The sequence below is a fragment of the Lutzomyia longipalpis genome, chromosome 2, assembly GCF_024334085.1.
Source record: "Lutzomyia longipalpis isolate SR_M1_2022 chromosome 2, ASM2433408v1".
In the NCBI taxonomy this organism is placed as follows: Eukaryota; Metazoa; Arthropoda; class Insecta; order Diptera; family Psychodidae; genus Lutzomyia; species Lutzomyia longipalpis.
The window spans coordinates 2994409-3014706 of NC_074708.1; the positions used below are offsets into that span (position 1 = coordinate 2994409).

General features: G+C 33.0%; 1 protein-coding gene across 2 annotated transcripts; it reads left to right on the top strand.

Moving 5' to 3' along the window:
- On the top strand, positions 1–20094 carry LOC129788613 (uncharacterized). Of its 2 annotated transcripts, none has more exons than XM_055824824.1 (7): positions 1–575; positions 12985–13455; positions 15200–15521; positions 16106–16243; positions 16380–16573; positions 16675–16876; positions 18434–20094. In XM_055824824.1, exons 2-7 carry the CDS (start codon positions 12994–12996, stop codon positions 19684–19686), a joined length of 2571 nt encoding a protein of 856 aa, XP_055680799.1. In that variant the 5' UTR covers positions 1–575; positions 12985–12993; the 3' UTR covers positions 19687–20094. The 2 variants fall into 2 exon arrangements, with proteins under 2 accessions (XP_055680799.1, XP_055680798.1); XM_055824823.1 differs by having other exon boundaries at positions 2–575; positions 16377–16573.
- Positions 20095–20298: the final 204 nt, after the last annotated feature.

Consider the following 20298-nt stretch of genomic DNA (forward strand, 5'->3'; position numbering starts at 1 on the left):
CACTGAATCTCGCGGATTTTATTGTACATCAAACGAGTCTTTCGAGTTTGGCGCTTTTTGTTCCACAGCAAAAAGAGCGTACACATAGTCAGTGTCTCACCGTAGCTCTGGATTCTTCTGTGTTGCTCGCACCACGGCATTTGTGTCTTGGAATCCGTGGAAAGTGGTCGTATTCGCGGGAGTGCACTGCGCGCTATATATACGCTGTGCTATGTATGTATATAATTTAAGCGAACTCTAAATGTGCCAATTAATTTTCAAAAAATAAAAAAAACGGGCAATAGTGGAGTTTCTGCCAATTTCTGTTGGTGCAATTGTGTGTGGTGTAAGAAAAAGAAAAAGGAAGGTTATTCCTGTGCAAATTAAATAAAGTGAAAATTTAGACTTTCCGCTTAACCATCCTCGGCCAGCAAAGAATTTATAATAAAAATATAGATTCCGCGTGTGTGTGTGTGCGGGATAGACAAATGGAAAGCAACTAAAGCACCTGGATTTGCATCACAAAGTCATTTAGAAACGCAATCAATTGGATATACCTCTATATTGCAAGCAAAAAGAAAGAAAAAACTTGAAAGGTACAGAGAATTTCAAAATTATATTCATTTAAATATAAGAAGAAAATTATATTTAATTCTTTTTGCAAACTCTGCAAGAAACTAATAAAAAACGGAGTGAAAAAAAGTGAAAAATTTCAATTAAAATATGAAAGAATGAAAAATGGGGAAATAGAACATTTTGTTGGGAAAATTTGAATGATGAGCACTTAAAAATTCATCTCACATTTTATTTATTTATTTAAACATAGAGAGGCGGAGTAATGTGTCTTTGTTTCCATATTCCATCATCATCAACAGCACTTTGGCTGGGGTATGATGATGAAGTGCAGGCGCGCAAAAGAACACGGTAAAAATTTAGTCATTGAACTGTGATGTCGCTCTTGCGAGTGAAACGCACACATATCTTTTCAAAAAAGTCCACAAACCATTTTCGCTATTGAATCTACATAAACGTGGCGCAGCAATATTCAACACAAGGCATATCACCTTCGACAGGCCTCTCTGCTGTGCTCTTCTGTACCCAACATACATGTACATATGTAGCATGAGATCTTAGCTATATGTAGCAAAAATGCTGTGCGCACAAAGCAGCCACTTCATCGTGCGCGTCTTTTGCAAATATTGCCATCGAGATGGTCCGAATACTCGCCTCTTTCTCCTTAAGATTATAACCTCCTCCTCCTTACCAAGAAGAAGTGGCAGAGCATCGGAGTTCTTTTAAGTACATCCCCGAGTGATGAGAAATATTGCAGCCATAATTTTTCCGTACTACTTACAATGTGCCACAAAGATCCTTGTCTCGTGAAGTTGTTTGTTGGAATTGAAACGCGACTTATGCAAAGTTGAGAATATTTTTCTCAAAGAAAACTTTACAGTGGGGTTCCGTAGAAGACACCTACGCATAGAATTTTTCCTTAATCACCAATCAATGGCCTTGATTGTGATGGTGGAAATTCTTTTCTTGCAATTAACGAGGTTTTACGTTTGGAACGTTTAGAACAGATGGAGCTCATTTTTCCAGGATGGTTTATTCAAAATTTAAGATAAACATGTGCCAAGTTTTAGAAAAGAACTTTCACTGGAAACGTAGTTAAATAATATTTAATTAAGCGCCAAATTTATTTTAAAACATTCCTAGGGAAATTTTGGTTCTAATAAATTCATTTTATATTCAGAAGAAACTATCCTGAAAGAATGAAGCCTATTCATTCTAAACAAGATGTAATGGACCCTTGTAAGAAATATTTCTTTCCATTAAAGCATACCAAAAGGATTTTCTAAATTTCAGAAATATTGGGCCTTATTCTGCGACCAAGAAACCCTCGAAATCTTTGAAATTCGTACTGAAATTTCAAGATTTCAATCCAATATCAAGGATTTCTATAGGTAGTAGCTGAATAAGACCCATTTTTGAAAGAATTCTAAATTCTTTCTCATTTTCAATTGATTTTTCGTAGAAATTCTAACTCACTTAACTCAATAATGTAAATTTATTAAGGGTTGTACTCACTTTTAGTCGTTGCCGGGTGCAGTTCTCACTCACATCGATTTCTTGCAAAGACTCCATCCTTGGTGACACGCTCCTACCACAGAATTTGCAGATAAAGCTGAAAAATTAATCGTCAAAGGGCTTTAATTTTAAGGATCAAGTTCCTTAAATTCTCTCCCTTTTGCAATAGAGCATAAACATAAAAAAAATTCATCAAAAAGATTATCTAAAGTTCTCATAACAATTCAATTCAATTCAAATTGATAAAAACATTGAATAATATAACAAATAAATAGGTAAAACACCTAATTTAGTATTTTTATGAACTAATTTCCAATGCAAAGTGTGGGAAGCATTTTAAATTAATATTTGTATATCATTAATGTAATATTTTGCAAGTTATGCTGCATGCTGTGCCTGGAAAAAATTTTCAAAACTTTGCAAACAATGCCAATTTCATTTTCACCTCTTAAATATTACGTGAATTTTAATTAATTCATAATTAGTTAATGTATTGATTAACACGTTTATAGGTATAAAAATTTGCTAATATTTTTCCACTACTATATATAATACACTTGAGTGGTAAATAATTTACATAAAAAATAAACTCGTGCGTTTTACTCTCTTTCCCTGAATGAAGTATTTTATTTTATTGATGTTTATGAACTAATAAATATAACCGTTGCACGAATTGCATATTAATTAAATAATTCATTATATTGATTTTATTTTATCAATTTGCTTCTCATGAGCAAAAATCTTCAATTTTTGTGAATTAATTTTGATTTAAAAGAACATTTTAGCTTCAATTTGAGGTCAGAAATGACAGCAATTATTTGCTAAAAAAAATATTAAAAATTCTAATGAATATTATATGTAATAGTTTCTTGCAAATATATAGGCAGACCTAATACATACATAATGTCGAAGACGACGTCATAATATCATTGGAGGAAATCTCCAACTTCCCATTAGAGTGTGGTGGCTGGTTTTATATCGAGGGCAGTGATTCCACGCGTCCAAATAAGCAAAAGACTGCTTGAGTGGCTTAGAGACTCACATTTTGCCGTACGATAGTGCTTCGTGTTAGTATTTTTATACAAAATCCACCTTAAGAAGCGCACAGAGTTCCACTTGATCGCTAAAAGAAAACGGTGCGGTTGGCCGCTAGAAGATTCATCAGCAAAACCTCGCGGTTAATTCTCATTCCAGCAACGCACTCTCACAGTTAAGCCAATCGACACCTTTAGAAAAGAAGGCCCACACATTTTTGTTCTTTCCGGTGGTGTTGAACAAAAATTCCATTTCGCTGAGACAATCTTTCTCTTGCGAATTTGCAATTCTTTCCATTCAGAACATCACTCACTACGCTTTCTTTTACAAAATAAGATTAAATCAATTGGTTGGAGGTGCTTCCTTCCCCTGCCCCGTATAAACATGCTCCTACCTCGTGGAGGAGACATAAAATTTAAACCAAACATACAATAAAACACCCAATGTTTCTTCTAAGCGCATTGCATAATCTTTTAGCCATCAAAGTAATAATTATAAATTGTTATACAACACAACTAACAATAGGAAAGACATTGAAGTTGCTTTTTTTTTGCACACATTTGCGCGCCTCAAAACACCCATTACCTGCTAGAATAGAAAAACTCCCTGCTAAGGTATGTAATTATCTCAAAAAGTGACTTCATCTTGTCTATAACGACTTAACCAAAGTCTTAGCATTGAAAGCATCAGAAATCTTCAAGAAAAAAACATTTTTGATCAGTCTGTGGAGGTTTTTTGGGTCATTTTGCTGCAAAATTATAAATCTCTGAAAATTATATTTGCATACATATTCAAAAATGTTGGTATGTCGGAGGAAAAAGTACCTTCCACTTCAATGAGAAATTCCTGAGATTGATTCACGAATCGTCGTGTAAAATACCCCAGGTGTTTTCTCGGTAATACTAAAACCACAAATAACGTCAGAGATGATTTTATAAATCTCCACCTCATGACGATTTGTCGTTGCAATATACCCAACATAATCTCTCATATATTTCCAGTTTTTTTTTAAAACGATTTTTCGGAAATACATTCATTCCATTCATTTTCTTCCTTGACTGCATTTAAAATTCCATGTAAATTCAACTTTTCTTGGCAAAAAAGGTGTTAAAACGATTTTGTGAAAAACACGTGAATCATAAATTTGGGTATTTGATGCAAGACGACAAGCTATGCGACAGATATTTATGCTATTTATAGTGAAATATGATATTTAGAGCTTACGAAATGACTTGTTTTTGCGGCTTTATTAATATATTAAATTTAAAAGAAAAGAAATGCTTCAGAATAATTCTTCTTGAATAATTTTCTAGAAAATAGAATTTATATATTTTTAATTTCTATGAATTTATTTAAGGGATTTTTATATTTTTTTTTAATGAAAATGATGACATTAGGCGAGCCTACAGAACTGATTTTTCATTTATTATGTTTTTTTTAAACCTTAAACTGTTTTGATAATTCTTTAACCCTTGATAGGCCAAGATTTTTTTTTTAATTCTTGAAAGCTTGATTTCGAAAGCCAAAAGAATTTCCCTTAACAAAAAAATAACAAAATCATGACGAGAAACAAAATTTTCTTTTCAAAATTATTCATCTTTTTCTCAGGCTTAAAAAATCTCTAATTTTCATTTTTATTGTTTTAGAAAATTAAAATATATCTTGTAGATTACATAACGCCCTTAAGACAAATCACAAATAATTAATTATTTTTCATTTTAATCTCTCTTTTTTTGCTCTGAATGATCTAATAAATTGAAGATTTTCTTTTAACCGCACTTAAACACATTATGGGAAAAAACACCGAAAAAACTAATTTAGTCTACTTACACAAGTTCACCTAAATGACTATTTTATGTAGTCAATTAACTTCAGTATAAATTAAATACTGTTGGACTTGTAATAAAAGTTTTTTAACAAAATACTGAACATCTACAAGAAAACTCAGATTTTTCCTCATTAATTTTTCGATAGAACTTTGACTTCTAATTTCTTTTAATTGAAGGAAAAATATGTTTAGTTTACACAAAACACCCTAAACAACAAGCCAATCCTTAAAAATTAAATGATAAAATGAAGCGGAATAAATAAAAGTCCAATTAAACAGCAGTATAGGATGATGATGAATTCAACGACGCAATATGCAATATGTAACGATGGTTAACGATGATTATGAATGAAGAGTATAAGACAAATCATCCGCGTATAGGTAGTAAATGTTTTGTGTCACTATTCCACATAACATCGATAAATAAGTACAACCATAACTCATATTTTTCTCTTAATTGAGCTACACGCAAACATTTAAATTATTTTACACGTGGTGTACATTGTGGCAATTGCAGTTAAAAGAGCATTTTAGCTTTGTTTTTTTTTCCTCCTCCTTCTACTTCTTTCACTTTGAGCAAAAATAGTATATAGTTAGAGGAGTTGGATGGAGGTAAAAAAAAACGAGCTGTACACAATTGAAGAGAAGAAAAAGTCAAACATGAAATGGAGTTTGTGTAACACTTTTTAATAGTGTTAATTATTCACCCAACATAATCAAGCCCCAATGCTGCAGTAATTTAAGTGATTCCCTTACCTCTGTATGAAATTTCTTCATGTTTACTCAAGGTATCTCACTCCACTCCACTCTTATTGCCATATGATGAGAAGAATGCCCATACGCGCTACACATAAAAATTCAATGCAACTTTATATTGTTGTGAAAAATAAAGGTGTAGCGTTGTTTAGGCTTAATTCACGTAGATGAATAATTTAAATTATTAATATTGTTGACTGTGTACTTGTGACCATGCCCTAACAATGATTGCTATCTTGTCGGCTTCTTTCTGTGTCTCTCTAAGCACTCGCGGCATAAATAGGAGGGGATTTTCAATGTGAAATTAAATATATAGTCGCAAAATTTTCATTCCGCGAAAAAATTGACTGAAAGAAGTGATAAAATGTGTCAATAGAATTAATTTTTAGAGCTTGTTTGTAATAAAAATTAAATAACTGTGCAAGACCAAATATTTTCGTAGAGCTCGTGTGATAAATATTAGCAATATTTTACACTACTCAAATTATTTATACTTCCACATTGTTAATAATTTTCTTAATGTTTTTCTTGAGACTTTTAAGTTGACTTTTGATGAAAATAATTTTTTTTTGTATGTAATCGCTGCATTATTTTTATAGGTGATCAAGTCTTTCAAGAATTATTTCGACTTGCAGTTCATCTTATAATTTCCCCTAAAAGTTAATTTTTTCTGAAATTTAGCAATAAAATTGGACTTTGAAAGAAAAATTTGAAATGATTCAAAAAAAGCTAAATCTCCCTAAAATAATGAACAAGATCGAATAATTTTTAATGGTAGTGTACAGTGCTTACGCTGTAGGCGTCAGCAGAGTCCCTCCTTTTGGGCAAAAATTCAATCATCCGTTTAAAGGCGGAAGATAATTGTGTCAATGAAGAATACCTCTGTGGCATTAAAAAAAAATTTACCACCTCATGCAATTGTGTCCATCAAGTGATGAAAATCGATTAAGTAATTGATCACTCACCTTGAGTATTTCAACGTGAGATGGGATATAATTGAAGTTAGTCATCAAACCTCCTATACAAAGCTACATACATAAACCTCCTATTGAGCATTCCTTTTATTGAGTTAAAAAAATGAATTTATATTATTATTATTATAAAATATATATTGCAATGCAAGCAGGTAAAGGTTACCGCACGCAAAAATTCATTTTCAATTAGTAAATCAATAAATAAAAGGCCTCAATGATAAAACGTAGGTGAGATTTATTTTGTTACCCCCGCACCGAACAAGTGGACAGTAGCAAAAGCAATAATTTGTCCAAGCTCTGATAGTTTCCTCATGTCATTTTCGACTATTTTGTTGCAGTTTTATGCGCAGTGAAAAGTTATAATTTACCCATTTTATGCACATTCCAAAATCATGTCTCAAACAGCAAGTGTCTATAAAAGGTAGGACATTATTAGTCATTTCACCTTATGTCGCGTGTTGTAGAATAATATGCTCAAAGCTGCATGAAAATTTACATAAAAATCACATACAATCGTGAATAACTGGATAAATTAGGTAATCAGCTCATTATCGCAATCTGTTGCTTTTTTTGGAAAATATATACTTCAAAACAAATTGCCCATGTCAGTATCAACCTTGTTCGGTATTCAATGTGCAGTCAAGTTTCTTATTTTTTTTTTAACGTTGCTACCTCCCAGCAAATAGCTTCATCTTGGGAGAATTTTAAATGTTTTGCTTAAAAAAAAAATCAAAATCAAGGGGCAAATAAATGGCTAATTTTGGTTACAATGCCCTTTGAATTTATTTAATTTATTTAAGGGATGATTAGAGAAAAATATTGTGTTAGAATGCTTCTAGTATTGACCTTAAAGACATAAACTATAAACGTCAAACGTTAGAATAAATGTCAAAAGTTTGAAATCAAATGTCAAGTTTAAAGAGAAACGTCAAACATTTGAAAAGGAATGTCAAATATTAAATGAAACTTTATACGTTTCAGAAAAGAAGTACCAAACGTTAGAAAAACAACGTCAAATAAATTAAAAATAAAATAAATTCTAAGCCTAAGGGAAGATACGTTAAAATTACAAAACAAACTTTAGAAAAAAAAACTTAACAGGTTAGACAAGAAATGTCATTCATTACCAAAGAAACTTTAAACGTTAGAATTCCTCAAATTGTCAAAAGCTCGCATTTAAAGCAATTTTTAATTTAAAAAAATCAACAGACAAGTTGAAATCTTAAATCTCTCGGAATACCTTCAACTTTTCATTAAATCCCAAAATGCACGCATTCAATTCCAAATATGTAAAAGTAATAAAAACTACTTCAGTTATTTGCCCCCTTGAATTAAAGAGAGAAAAAAAGGCAAGACACCGTGAATCACATCTTATTTATTGCAATCTTGGGGCATTTTCAGGGTTAATCACTTTATCAACAAAAAAAGCCCCAAGTGATGCTTAATCTCCATTTATCCCGTACACAACATTTTATTCATGCTGCAATTACCGTCATGAAAGCTTCTTTTTTAATATAAATTAAATTGCATTAAACACCGAGGGAGAAAAAAATAAAAGATCTTATGAAATTTCCAGGTGAGATTCCATGCGAAAAAGTGATATCATGTTGCTTTTTGAGAATCACACGTTAAATCCCACATTTTGCACGCTAATGACACCACACTCAGGTGTTTTCATGACGTCTTAAATGCTGAGTTTTAGACACGGAGGAAGGGAGCAAAAAAATCCAACGAGATTGGAGTGCAAATGAATGAAATTCTTGAGAAATTCCACTCTCAGGCACACACAAAATGTTCCCATTTATTAATCTTTTTGCTTTTTGTCTCTTTTCTGTCTTTTTTTTTTCGGTGAAATTAATTGAGTAATATACAAATAAAATGCCGCTTAAATGTCTCACATTGAAAAATAAATTGTTCAATATATTTCCACGACGGTATTGCATTGTATTATTGCTCCATAAGTCTAGAAAATCATCAAATAAAAATTTATCAAAAACCATATTTACTCTTTTTCGGAGAGAGTGAAAAGTTTTGCCATTAAATGTGCGTGCTCAAGGGGCAGAACGTGTGTGGTGTGTGAAAAAAGGCACTTTCGGTTGAAAAAATTTTTGGCTTAAATTTACTTAGAATTCCCTATTACCCCGCAAATGGCGAATGAATATTTATTTCGTCAACACGGTGAGACCGCATTTTTCAAAGAAGCAGCACGATGCAAATATTAATCAGATGAGATTTCACCGTCGAAGCAAAGAGGAAAGTGTTGGAGATTTTTTTTATCTTTTGCAAAAATTCATCTGGGGGAACGCTATTGGTTAGAAATGCAAATTGTTGACAAACTCACGCCGAGATACTTTTATATAATTTGTTGGAAAACACTTTATTGGTGAAAAAAAAATTATGAGAGTATGAACTTTTATGAGATTCGAACTCACAAAACTATGCTCAAGACGTAGAACGTTTATCAGTTGACCTAAAATATAGGCATAAATTCACATTGTAAGTAATTTGTACATCTGCACCATTTAATTTCTCAATAAATCTTCAGTGAGTGAAAATAAAATTTAATTATTTAAAAATTCTGTGAAAGTTTTGTAATACTTTCATCAAAATATGTTATTGCTATCATAAACATAGAGCAATATTGGCTGCAACACTTCACTGATTTTTTTACTGATTTATTTTAATCACTAGTTTCATAATCAAGAGACCAAGTTAATTTTTCTCTAATTTGTAAATAAAGCCGGCAGCCCTACTACTATACCTTGTGAGCCTCTAATAATGTACATGAAAGTATTAATCTTATAGGTACTGTGTACATAAGCCACGGACTTTGCACGGATGGATTTTGCACGGACTTTATCAATTAACTTTGTTATGTAAATACAATTTTCCGCATTACCTACAGTTTGTAATGTACTTATTTCTGCACAAACACCGATGCTATAAAATCAAATTAAATTCCAATCTATTGGAAAATTTAACATAAAAAAAAAGTTTGTAAAAAGTCATTAAATTTCATTAAGAACGTACATTTATTTGCACAAAACTCTAATATTCTTTAAGTCAAGTTCATAAGTAAACAGCAAAGCGTTTTAATCTTCACTTCTCACTGCCTTTTTAGTGTGACATAATTCTTCAGCAATTAAACTGTAAATCCACTTTCTTTTTAAATACACATTTAGTGGTGGAGAAAAAAAAGAACAAACTCTTATAGTCAAAATATTCACATTAAATATCCAGACAAAATCAGTTGAAGAGCAATTTAGGAGTTTTCTATTTAACCCATTAGTTCCACTGCTTAGTTTTCTTTTCTACATACTTGGGCTATTTTTTTTAAAGCAAAGTCTTGGACTATTTCTGGCTCAGTTTTTTCTAGATGTGATTTTCGGAGACTCTATTTTCACCTAAGATTCCCATTTAATTGCATAACGCTTTTCCGGAAGTTTTTATAAAGGAAGTTTGAGTAATATTTAGTTGAAATTTTCCTTAAAAACTCCTCAAAATTGAGAAAATTTAATGAAAACTAATGGGTTAATATGATTGGCGTTCAATGGAGAAAATCATTCTTTCATAAAAATCCTTTCGATGGAAGATTTTTGCACTAAATGTAGTTCAAACGCATTTTATTCATTCATAATGACCATCAATGCTAACTGTAGCAATATCCGCAATCTCTGCTTATTTTCTTTCTTCTTTCTCGCATATTATTTACCCTCATACAGCATCACCACAGCATGATCACTCTTGATGCTGCCTAGATCAATATTATGTTAGACATATGCGCGAGAGGTTGAATCTTTAAGTTATATTTAAACCTGATAATCAACATTTCCAACTACTAATTCAAAAATAAGAAAAAGAAACAGCAAAATGCCCCTTTGAATTGAGAATAATGTCAATATTACATGTTATTTTACAATCATCCACGAATCAGAAGATCTTGTCTTTGTGCTTCAATGAGATGTTGGGACGTTAGGAGGGAGGAGAGCTTTTTTGTGAAATTAACTCTCCTTTTTGTGAGCAATTTCACGGTGCTTTATAAATAAAAGCGACATGGTGGCATTAAATAAACATGTGCGGTGCCAAAAGTGAAAGAATGGTCAATTCAGCAAAAGTGCATTAGCAAAGAAATTCAATATAAGTTTTCATTCATTGCGAAATTTGCAAGTCTAATCGGAAATAGACATTTTATAAGCAATTTATTCTTTCAGAGATTGCGAATAAATGAAGGTTCACATTGCTTATTAAACATTGACTCCTTCATTTTGCGAAAAGATTAAATTTGCAGATTATTTTTTGAATTTATTTTGGTAGAGAAGTGAAGGAAAATTAATCAGAGATCATGATTTTATTTATTTAATATTTCTTCCTTGTTTTATAAAATTCTTAAAAAGAATATTTAGAAGTATTTAGCGTAGCCAGGGCATGAATTCTCTACGAGTGAAAAACTCCCGTGATAAACTCCCGAAGGCTTTTGTGTTTCAAAAGAAACGTGAAATCCAGTAAAATCCACTAGTTTGATTAAATCTGTGATTGAAGCTTTTAATTCAATAAAATCTCAACTAAAATCTCTTGTTGAAGTTGGAATAAACAAGAAGAAGAATAAGAGATTCTTTCTGATTGGTCATTGAGTTTCAGTAGAGCATTCATTGGTCGATTCTTACCCAATCATTTCAACCTGGTTGAGCTTCAGTGCAAAATTGCTTTGAATAAATTGATCTAATTTATTATTTTTAGTGATAACATTTAAATAAATCCCCTGATAAAATAATTTCTCAATTCTCTCTGATCTCATGACCATTTTATATAATTTCGTACAAAGAATAAATTCAAATGTCAATTTTGAATTCAAAGGTCACATGCAGTGATATGTATTTATGCAACTGATTTTAGTTAAATGATATTAAATTGGTTTTGAATGATTTATTAAAATGAGCCCGAAATAGCATTTCCCTGTGCAAATTGTAATTCAATTTAGATTGATTTGTCGGTATGAACATTAAAATGATCACGTTTTAGGGGGGGTACTACTAATTGTGAGATCAGCCACCACATGCTGGGAAGGGGATTTATTAAGAAATTAATCCATGTACACAACCGTATGTGCGTGACATTTTGCATTAAAGTTATAATTTAACCTTTAATAGTGAGGCGAGATGTCTGATTTTAGTTTTCACTCTCTTTTCGTGCGCCCGAAATTGAGATTTTGACTCAAAGTCGTAATCACAATCAATGTGTGTATGAAGTGATCACTGAAAATAATTATGTTTTGCAAGAGAAGCCAAGATAGAAATGTTTCATTCTCCGCCAAGGAGCTGAATAAACCTCAGCCTATGTAGAAAAAAAAAATAAAATAAATTACGTACGTTGTAGTATCTTAAATCGATTTCATATTATATTCCCAAAAAACGCCTTGAGGCTAAATTATTGACGCAAACTGAAATTCGTTTATAACAATAAATGCGCGATGGCGAAAAAAAAGAGGTCAGCAAAAAAAGGTCTGTGTCTTGTGAGACAATCACAAATTAGAATTTCATGGAGTCTCTCTGCCTATGGCTTCTCCACCAGGAGCGTCGATTAATTTAATCATAGAGAGATAGAGAAAAAAAAAACAGATTATGCGCTAAATTTATGCGAATAAAATGACTTTGTCGGTGATATTGGTGCGGGTGTGAGGGGGGGAAACGAACCGTATTTATAAGAAAGTCATACATATTAGTTGAAGACTTTTCATTTTCGCGCAATTTTGCATATTCAACGTGTAAAAGCCGCACAAGGAGGTTAAATGAATATAAAGAGACTTTATTTTAAAACATTGACGACGAGAGTGAAATTTGCATTATTTTTTTTTCTTTCTTAACTTCTTCTGTGCAGAAAGTTTTGTACATAAAGAAACAACACGGGCAGCTGCATAGACATCGATGGTGTATTATCCATTATGCCATTTACCCATTAATTTTCTCGACATCTTGTTCGCCAGTTTGCCAATTTCATGTGAAAAGTGAAACGACCAACTAATCATTGTTTTTTTTTTACTTCTTCTCTACTTTGATAATAATCTATATTAACTTTATAGTCAAGATGAAGTAAAAAAAACAAAGACAAAGATGATAAATCATCTGTCTTGTCATGAAATTATCCCATGACTTTATAAATAGTTTCAAGGTTTTGTGTTTAATTTAATTTACTTTGAAAAAATAAAGAGAATTATATATTATTCAGACATCCGCGTAAATGGACAAATTTTGTTGCCTAGTGTAAAAAAATTTGATCTTTAATGGTAAAAAAATATTTTTTTTATTTAATACCAAAAATTCTTTTCAGGTGAGAACGATGGCTGGGAGTGTACGATTGAGTGACATGCAGAATACAAATTTGGATTTCGAGAGGAAGCAGCATCTGGCCAATTGGCTCATCAAGTCTAGTCCACACATGCCAAATCCCGTTGCCACAATCCAAACAACTGGAGCCCATCATCATGCTGCCACAGTCAAATCTCCCATCTACTTCTGGGGTCAGCCCGGTCACATGAGTCTCACCTCCTCCAAATCTCCCATCTTCACGTCCCAGACCAACCTCCCGCTGCAAATTATCACAACGCAAGAAGGCCACAAGCCAAAACTGCGGAGATTCAATTCCCATGATACAAGCGCAAATATGTTCTCAGTGGCGGACTTTGAGAATGCGAGGTTGGCATCCAAGCAAAGGCAACAGAATCAGCCCGCTGTCAAGAGCAACAGCCTCGGGGGTGATGCTTCCACGGAGGACAGTGAGAATTCAAAATTTGGAAGTGATGTAAGTACATATACATTTGCCAAGAAGACAGATAAAAGACATAGACCAACAATGTTGCAAACATTAATCCCATGGGAAAAGAATTTTTTTTTCATATATAATATACAATGCTCTATCCGACAACTAAAACATAATATTGGACACAATGGTCTTTTTTCTGACCCCCCCCCCACTCTTTAACTGATTCCAATAACAAAGCCACGTGAATGCGTGTGATTGAGAAACAAACGACGTTGTTTTGCTTTTCAGACAGGAATTTAATCATTTTTCCTCATTAAGCCCTTGTGTGTTAACCCTTAGAATGCCATGTGAGGGGGTCGTAAGATGCTCCAAGTATAGGTATATACTCTAAAACACTCTAGAAGTTGAAATTGTTCATTGGAAGTCAAGAAGAATTACTTTCAGGCAAAATTCATTAACATTTTTTTTCGAGAAGAGAAATGTTAAACGTATGAAAATAAACGTCAAACGTTTAAAGAGAAATGTTGTGCGATTGAAAAAAAATTACAAACATTTAAAAGAAATATCAAACGTTCAAAGACAAATGTAAAACGTTTCAATTGTGTCAAACATATGAAAAGAAGTGTCAAAAATATTGAAAAGGAATGTCAAACGTTAGAAAATTTTATTATTTTTTAAATGGTAATCATAAGCAGCTAATTAGAATGCAATATCGTTAATTTTGTTTAATAAACTCAATCCTTATACAAACTTTGAATTCTTTAATCCTTTTTTTTGTACATTTGCAACAATTTAATGTGAAAAAATGACTGAAACGACAATTCATGAGATTCTAGGAAAAATGTAGACTTTCGGTCTTGAATTAATTTTAACCCTTTCGCGATGAATGAAATATTAAAGAATTCGATCTTTTCATCGAGATATTTATTCGATGGATGCTTTTAGAGAACATTTTTTTAATCCTTGGAGGATTTTGCTGGGCAAAGTGGCCAATTCGAAATTTTTTAAATCGTCACAGAATAAAATCTCTTAAAAATATCGTGATAATTTCTACATCTGTGTGTAGGGAAGTTCAATTACCTCAATATCGTCGAAAGAAAACTTGGAAAAATATTTTCTTTTGAGAGAAAATGAAGATCAAGCTTTTGAGGTTAGAAACCTAGATCCGCCAAACTCAGTTAACTCAGAACGCTTTTTTTTTTGTCCAATTAAGTTAAATTAAACACATTTCTCTCTTAAAACAACAATTAAATTCAATGAAATTAGAAGAAAATGAAAAATTCAATGAAAAAAGAGAATGTCTCATGTTCAAATCAACTTACGACCCGCTGAATGCGAAACGGTTAAAAACTATTTATTTAAGTGCCAACTTTTTGAATAGATTTATGACAATTTTGAGCGATATTTTTGTCAATTTACTAACAAAAATTCAATTAAAATTCTAAAGAGATTGATAAAAATTTTGTAGCGTAAATAAAATAATTTCAGCGACCAAGAAACTCTTGAAATCCTTAAATTTTGTACTGAAATTTCAAGATTTCAAACGAATTTCAAAGGTTTCTTATCTTCAATGAAGAGTTTCCATAATTATATTAAACGATTTCTTGTTTGAATTTGAATAATGACCAGTAGCACAAAATACCCCTGGTGCCAGTCAATTATCCTCCAGAGCCTACGAAGGGTTAAGAAGACCTAATGAATCAAGAGAAATATCCCCAAAATATCCCTAAAAATATTTTTTTTTTAATTAATTTAATTTTTATGCGAAATCCTTTTTTTTCAGTCAAGCAGAGACATCATGCCAGTTGAGAGATTTCTTCATCGGAATTTTCTACCAAAAGTTGCCCGCCTGATAACGCGTGAGACAAACAATGAGAACGCAATGGAGGTGTGCGATATGCGGACATCACAGCAAAATTTACCAAAACTCCAATCCCTTCAGGACTTAAGTCGCCTGGATTCTCTCCTCAATAGTCCACCACCCCAGAAGCCAGGGGAACTTATGTTAATCTACAAACAAATTCGCAATCGCAAATTATATCATGCGATCAGCACAAAGAGTATGGATTGGAAGAGGGGCATTAAAATACCTCAAGAATACCCCGGTGAGAACTTCTTTTCTTCATTATTCTCGCGTCATTTGTGGGGGTATATGTAGCTACTATGTACCGCATGTATGTAAAATAATTAAATTGTGTGAAAGAAGAGAGAAAAAAAATTGCAGTGAGACACCCATGATGAATTACAGTGTGTGTAGAAATTTTTATTATTATATGCTTAACCGTGGTGTCTCTCTCCTCAAACTATATAGCATGAGGGGAATACAATAGAATTGCCAGACAAAACTGTTGAAATAATTGTAATAATGTACCTTTAAGGTTTTTTTTTCTTCTTTATTATTGAAAAGAAACGTTATGCAATGCAAATAGAAGAAAATGGTCCAAATGAAATATATCTCTCTTACCAACATACGTGCGAAATTGGACTGAGAAAATCTCACAATTATTCAAATATTTTATCTTTTTTTTTCGTGGATATCTACTCTATATATCTTTTAACATAATTATTGTATTCTTTTGCGGAATGTTTGATCCACATTGCTACATACTCGCACAGTATCATCCAATACAGTGAACTTTTACTTTTAATTTAACTTTTCTTTAATGAATTTTTAAACTTTTCTTTAAAGGATACTTCTCACTGTTGAACGATAAAGGTGGAGCAACAGCAGCAATTTATACAACAATCATCCAATTGGTGCGTGAACGTGTTTATAAATTTTTATCAATGGAGAATATGGTAGCATACAGCGAATCTCCGAATCAAGGTAATAAACATATATTTATATTTATATAGAGAGAGGTAGCAGTTACATGCCACAATGCCCTCCTTGTGTGGAATAATTTACAAAGTACTATAATGCGTTGAATTTTCGTTTTTTTTCTGTTCTTTCTTTTCAGCAGACATTGCCATTAAGAGCCATTATGTGAAGACAACAGCTAAGGCCGGTCAGGTGTTTCGTTTGTTGGCGGTCTTCGAGGACGGTCGAAGTCAGCACCAGAACAAATCAGGAGGACCGTTAAGTGATTTCAGCAGTTCGAGTGATCGGGAGAAAGTACGCGGCAGATATGCGCAGTTGCTGTGCGAGAATCGCCAGGTGAGCAGCAACACACACACCTCGATCACGATGATGATCAATTAATCTCGCACAAACTAACCGCATGCACCGATTCACAATATTTCTCTCTCTCTATATAGATGCTCTATGTGTCGCTGGCGACAAAAGGAAAGTTTTACGAGGTGGAAATGAACCAGGGCCATCGCGGAAAGCAACAGCAGCAACATAAGAATACAACGACAAATCCTGAGTATGTTCACAGAATAAGTGACATTGCACAAAACTCTCCACTCCCTCTCAATGTGAAATTAATCTCCGGCAATCTGCCTGGAATATCAACAGGTAAGAAGCATTTTATTCACCTTTAAACGTTTTTCACGTGAAATTTAATATTCATCCAAAGTCACCGAAAATCTGAAAGTTTATCATGATTTAAATTTATTTTATCATGGAAAGTTTCTTCTTTTTTGCTTGTTTATGCATTTAATGCAGAAGAGTTTGTTTTTTGTTAAATGCAGATTTACATATTACTTTTTTGGATAATTATTCGCTGTGAAGATTCTTATAAAATTAACTAAAGTTTCGTTAATTAAAATAATAATTCATGTCAGGTGCAATTTAATGAAGAAGTCTAAAAGAATTTAGTTAGAAAAACTTTTTTGCAACATGAGGAACCAGGAAAATCTCATAAAATTAAGAAATTCGAAAATTTGTTCCAGGAAACACAAGAAACCAGATAAAAATTCATAGAAAAAAAAATCGAATACTATTCCCCAAAATTCGGGAAACTACTTTTAGATAAAAATTCCGCAGAACATGAAAAACCGAAACAGTTCCACAGAACATAAGAAACGATAAAAAAATCAGCGGAACGTGAAACTATCGTAAGAAGTTCCGCGAAACACAAGAAACAATAAAAAGAACACAAAAACCTTAAATTAGTTATTAAAACGTGAAAAATCAGAAACACGTGAAACTAGAAAAATTCTAAATCAGTTCCGCAGAACATAAGAAACCAGAAGTTTTTTTTTACAAAACCTGAGAAATCAAAAGAAACGTTCTTATTTTTTCCTTGAAACGGGAGAAGAAGACAAAGAATCCGCAGAATGTCAAAATCAACGAAACAAGAAAATCAATCAACGGAACATGATGATTTTTTAACCAATTCCGTAAAGAACAAGAAACCACAGAAAAGGGATTCCAAAAGATATAAAAACTCGCAATAAGTACTAGAAAATGTAAGAAAATTATTGAAAATTTTATCTAAAGAACGTAAAAAACCCAAAACTAATTCCATGGAACACAAGAAACTGAACAAAAATTGAACGAAACGTGTAAAATCGTAAACTATGATCCATGGAAAACGATTTGCGATCCAAAGAAAAATTACTTGAATGTGAATCTTCGTCCTGGGAAGATAGAATCGTTCAAAATCTACCTATGCTTCGTTCTGAGACTCGCTTTTAATTATTCTTTAATCGTTTACTTCGTATCCCCACTGTAATTGATTAAAATATTGATTTATCTATATAAATATTGATTTATTCATGAAAAATTCGATACAAAAACTCATTTTAAAAAAAATCTTCAAAAGAATGAACCAAAATATTTTGAAAAAAAATAATAATAAATATTCCCTTCCCACCGATAATGATGAAATTCAGCGAAAATACAATAAAATTTTCCTTGAGAGTGACACAATGCTGCGCGTTGAAATGAAGAGTGGTTGATTTTCTCACATTTATAAGTTCTTGCCACAATTAAATCGTTAAAAACTACTCGATGGCTGCAATTTTATTTTTTTGGAATTTTTCCCCATGAAATTTCACAAAAAGAGTCTCATTTTGGGGTCAAATACAAAAGCTCTAAAATGGTATATTATGCGAATTTATTCCACAGATTGCATCACAATCCACAAGATCTCCATGGAGGACGTAATAATTTCATGCCCAATTGATGAGCGTGATAATAGGTCAACGCTGATGCTGAAGACAATCTCCCTGTTGCCGGATATGAAGCTACAGCGATGCCTTCTTGGCTATGACACCGAAAAGAAATTGCTGGCATCGCCAAATATTCAGAATATCTTGAAATATTGCAAATTCAACTATGACACACATATGCAGGCCATTGAGGGGGAATCCCTGCAGGAGCATCCAACGGGGAAGGTGCGAAAGGTCAAGAGTGATCCATTTAAGTTACTCCGACCGATTAATTTGACAAAACTCCTCCATCGTGAGAAGAGCTACGTGGCCACGGAGAAGGAGGATTCAATTATTTTCCTCACAAAAGCCGAACTGCAGCAATTGGAGACGCAGAAAACGGCCCATGGGGCGGGGAAGCAACCAGAACGGAGTCTTAGCAGCAAGATGAAGGTGTTTGAACCGACAAAGCGGAAGTGGTTTGCTGAGAGAAAGAGTGCCAAGACTAAAACTAGTTCATTCTCCAGCTTTGACGTGAGCTGCGATGGAAAACGGCAGCAGAGCATTGATCGCTACAGCGACATGTCCAAGTTAATACAAGAACGCTTCGGGAGTGAGTGTGACATTGCTTCCAGTCAATTTGGGCGGGAATCGAGAGCACTCTCGGACATTGGCTATGAGTTTCGATGCTCAGCACCGAGAATTGATAAAACCATGTCGTTGGAAAATGTGAAATTGCACAGTAGTGCAACAATGTTGGCCACAGTGATCTCACCAACACCTGATCTCGTGAAAGTGGACAAGATGGCCGGGAGTGTGGATCGTCTGCCGCAGCAGGAGCAACAGGGGAAGCAGCACCAGCAATCGTTCATCAGCAAGAAGCTCTATTCGGAATTTCACGTGAAAACCAAGCAGAATAGCAAATCTTCGTCGAATCTCAATCAGTTGTGGCATCAACTGGGGCTGCCACAGAAATCCTCATCGAAACATCCCAAATCGGCAAAGGCACTGTGCAACAGCAGGGAGACATCAAAGAGCAATCTTAAGCTATCGGATGAATATAGTAGTGTTCAGGACTCAATTGTCTCCATTGATGACAACGCATCATCCACCTACGATGGGAGGATCTGTGCGGAAAATATCTATGCGGAAATTTGTGTTCACAACACGGCCCCGACCAGTGAAAGTAGACGATCCCAAACTCCCCAAATTGACATCACTAATCTCTAGAATTTTATCATCTCGCAACATTAATTCTAAACATTCTTCTATCAATTTATGCATTGAGCACCAACCAAAGTTAAATAACACGTTATCCCAACTTCTTGTGATATTTATACCAGATTTCCTCCTAAAAATTCCCTCCTCTTCTTCATCCCTTAATGAATGAAAAAAAATTCTCTCAAGACTTTCCTCTTAAAACTACATTCTAAAGCAATATTTTAAAAATAAATCATGTGGGTGTTATCGATAGAAATATTTTTAACGAATAATTTTATCAATCAATCATTTTTTTATAACAAGCTGTGAGGTTGCAATACTTCATGTAAATATCATTATCCTTTTTTTGTAATATATATGAAGCAATATTACTCTATATATATTTTGCATTGTAAAATAAATTTGTAGAAAAAAAAATGTCGCATTTTGTTTTAACCCAAAGATGGCCAACTCGACTTCTTTCAATCGCCCCAGAATTAAAATCTAGTTAACATTTCGTGATAAATTCTACGTCTGTGTATAGAGAAGTTTCATTACTTCAAGACCGTCGAAAGAAAACGTTTAAAAAATTTTCTTTTGAGCCTTTTGAGGGAAAATTAAGATTAAACTTTGAGGTTAGAA

Bases quoted from the DNA above. Each gene is read 5' to 3' on its own strand.
- LOC129788613 (XM_055824823.1), top strand. From the start codon at position 12,994: ATGGCTGGGAGTGTACGATTGAGTGACATGCAGAATACAAATTTGGAT. The intron at 15,522-16,105 runs GTGAGAACTTCT...TTTTCTTTAAAG, and splicing joins AATACCTCAAGAATACCCCG to GATACTTCTCACTGTTGAAC. The intron at 16,877-18,433 runs GTAAGAAGCATT...TTTATTCCACAG, and splicing joins TCTGCCTGGAATATCAACAG to ATTGCATCACAATCCACAAG.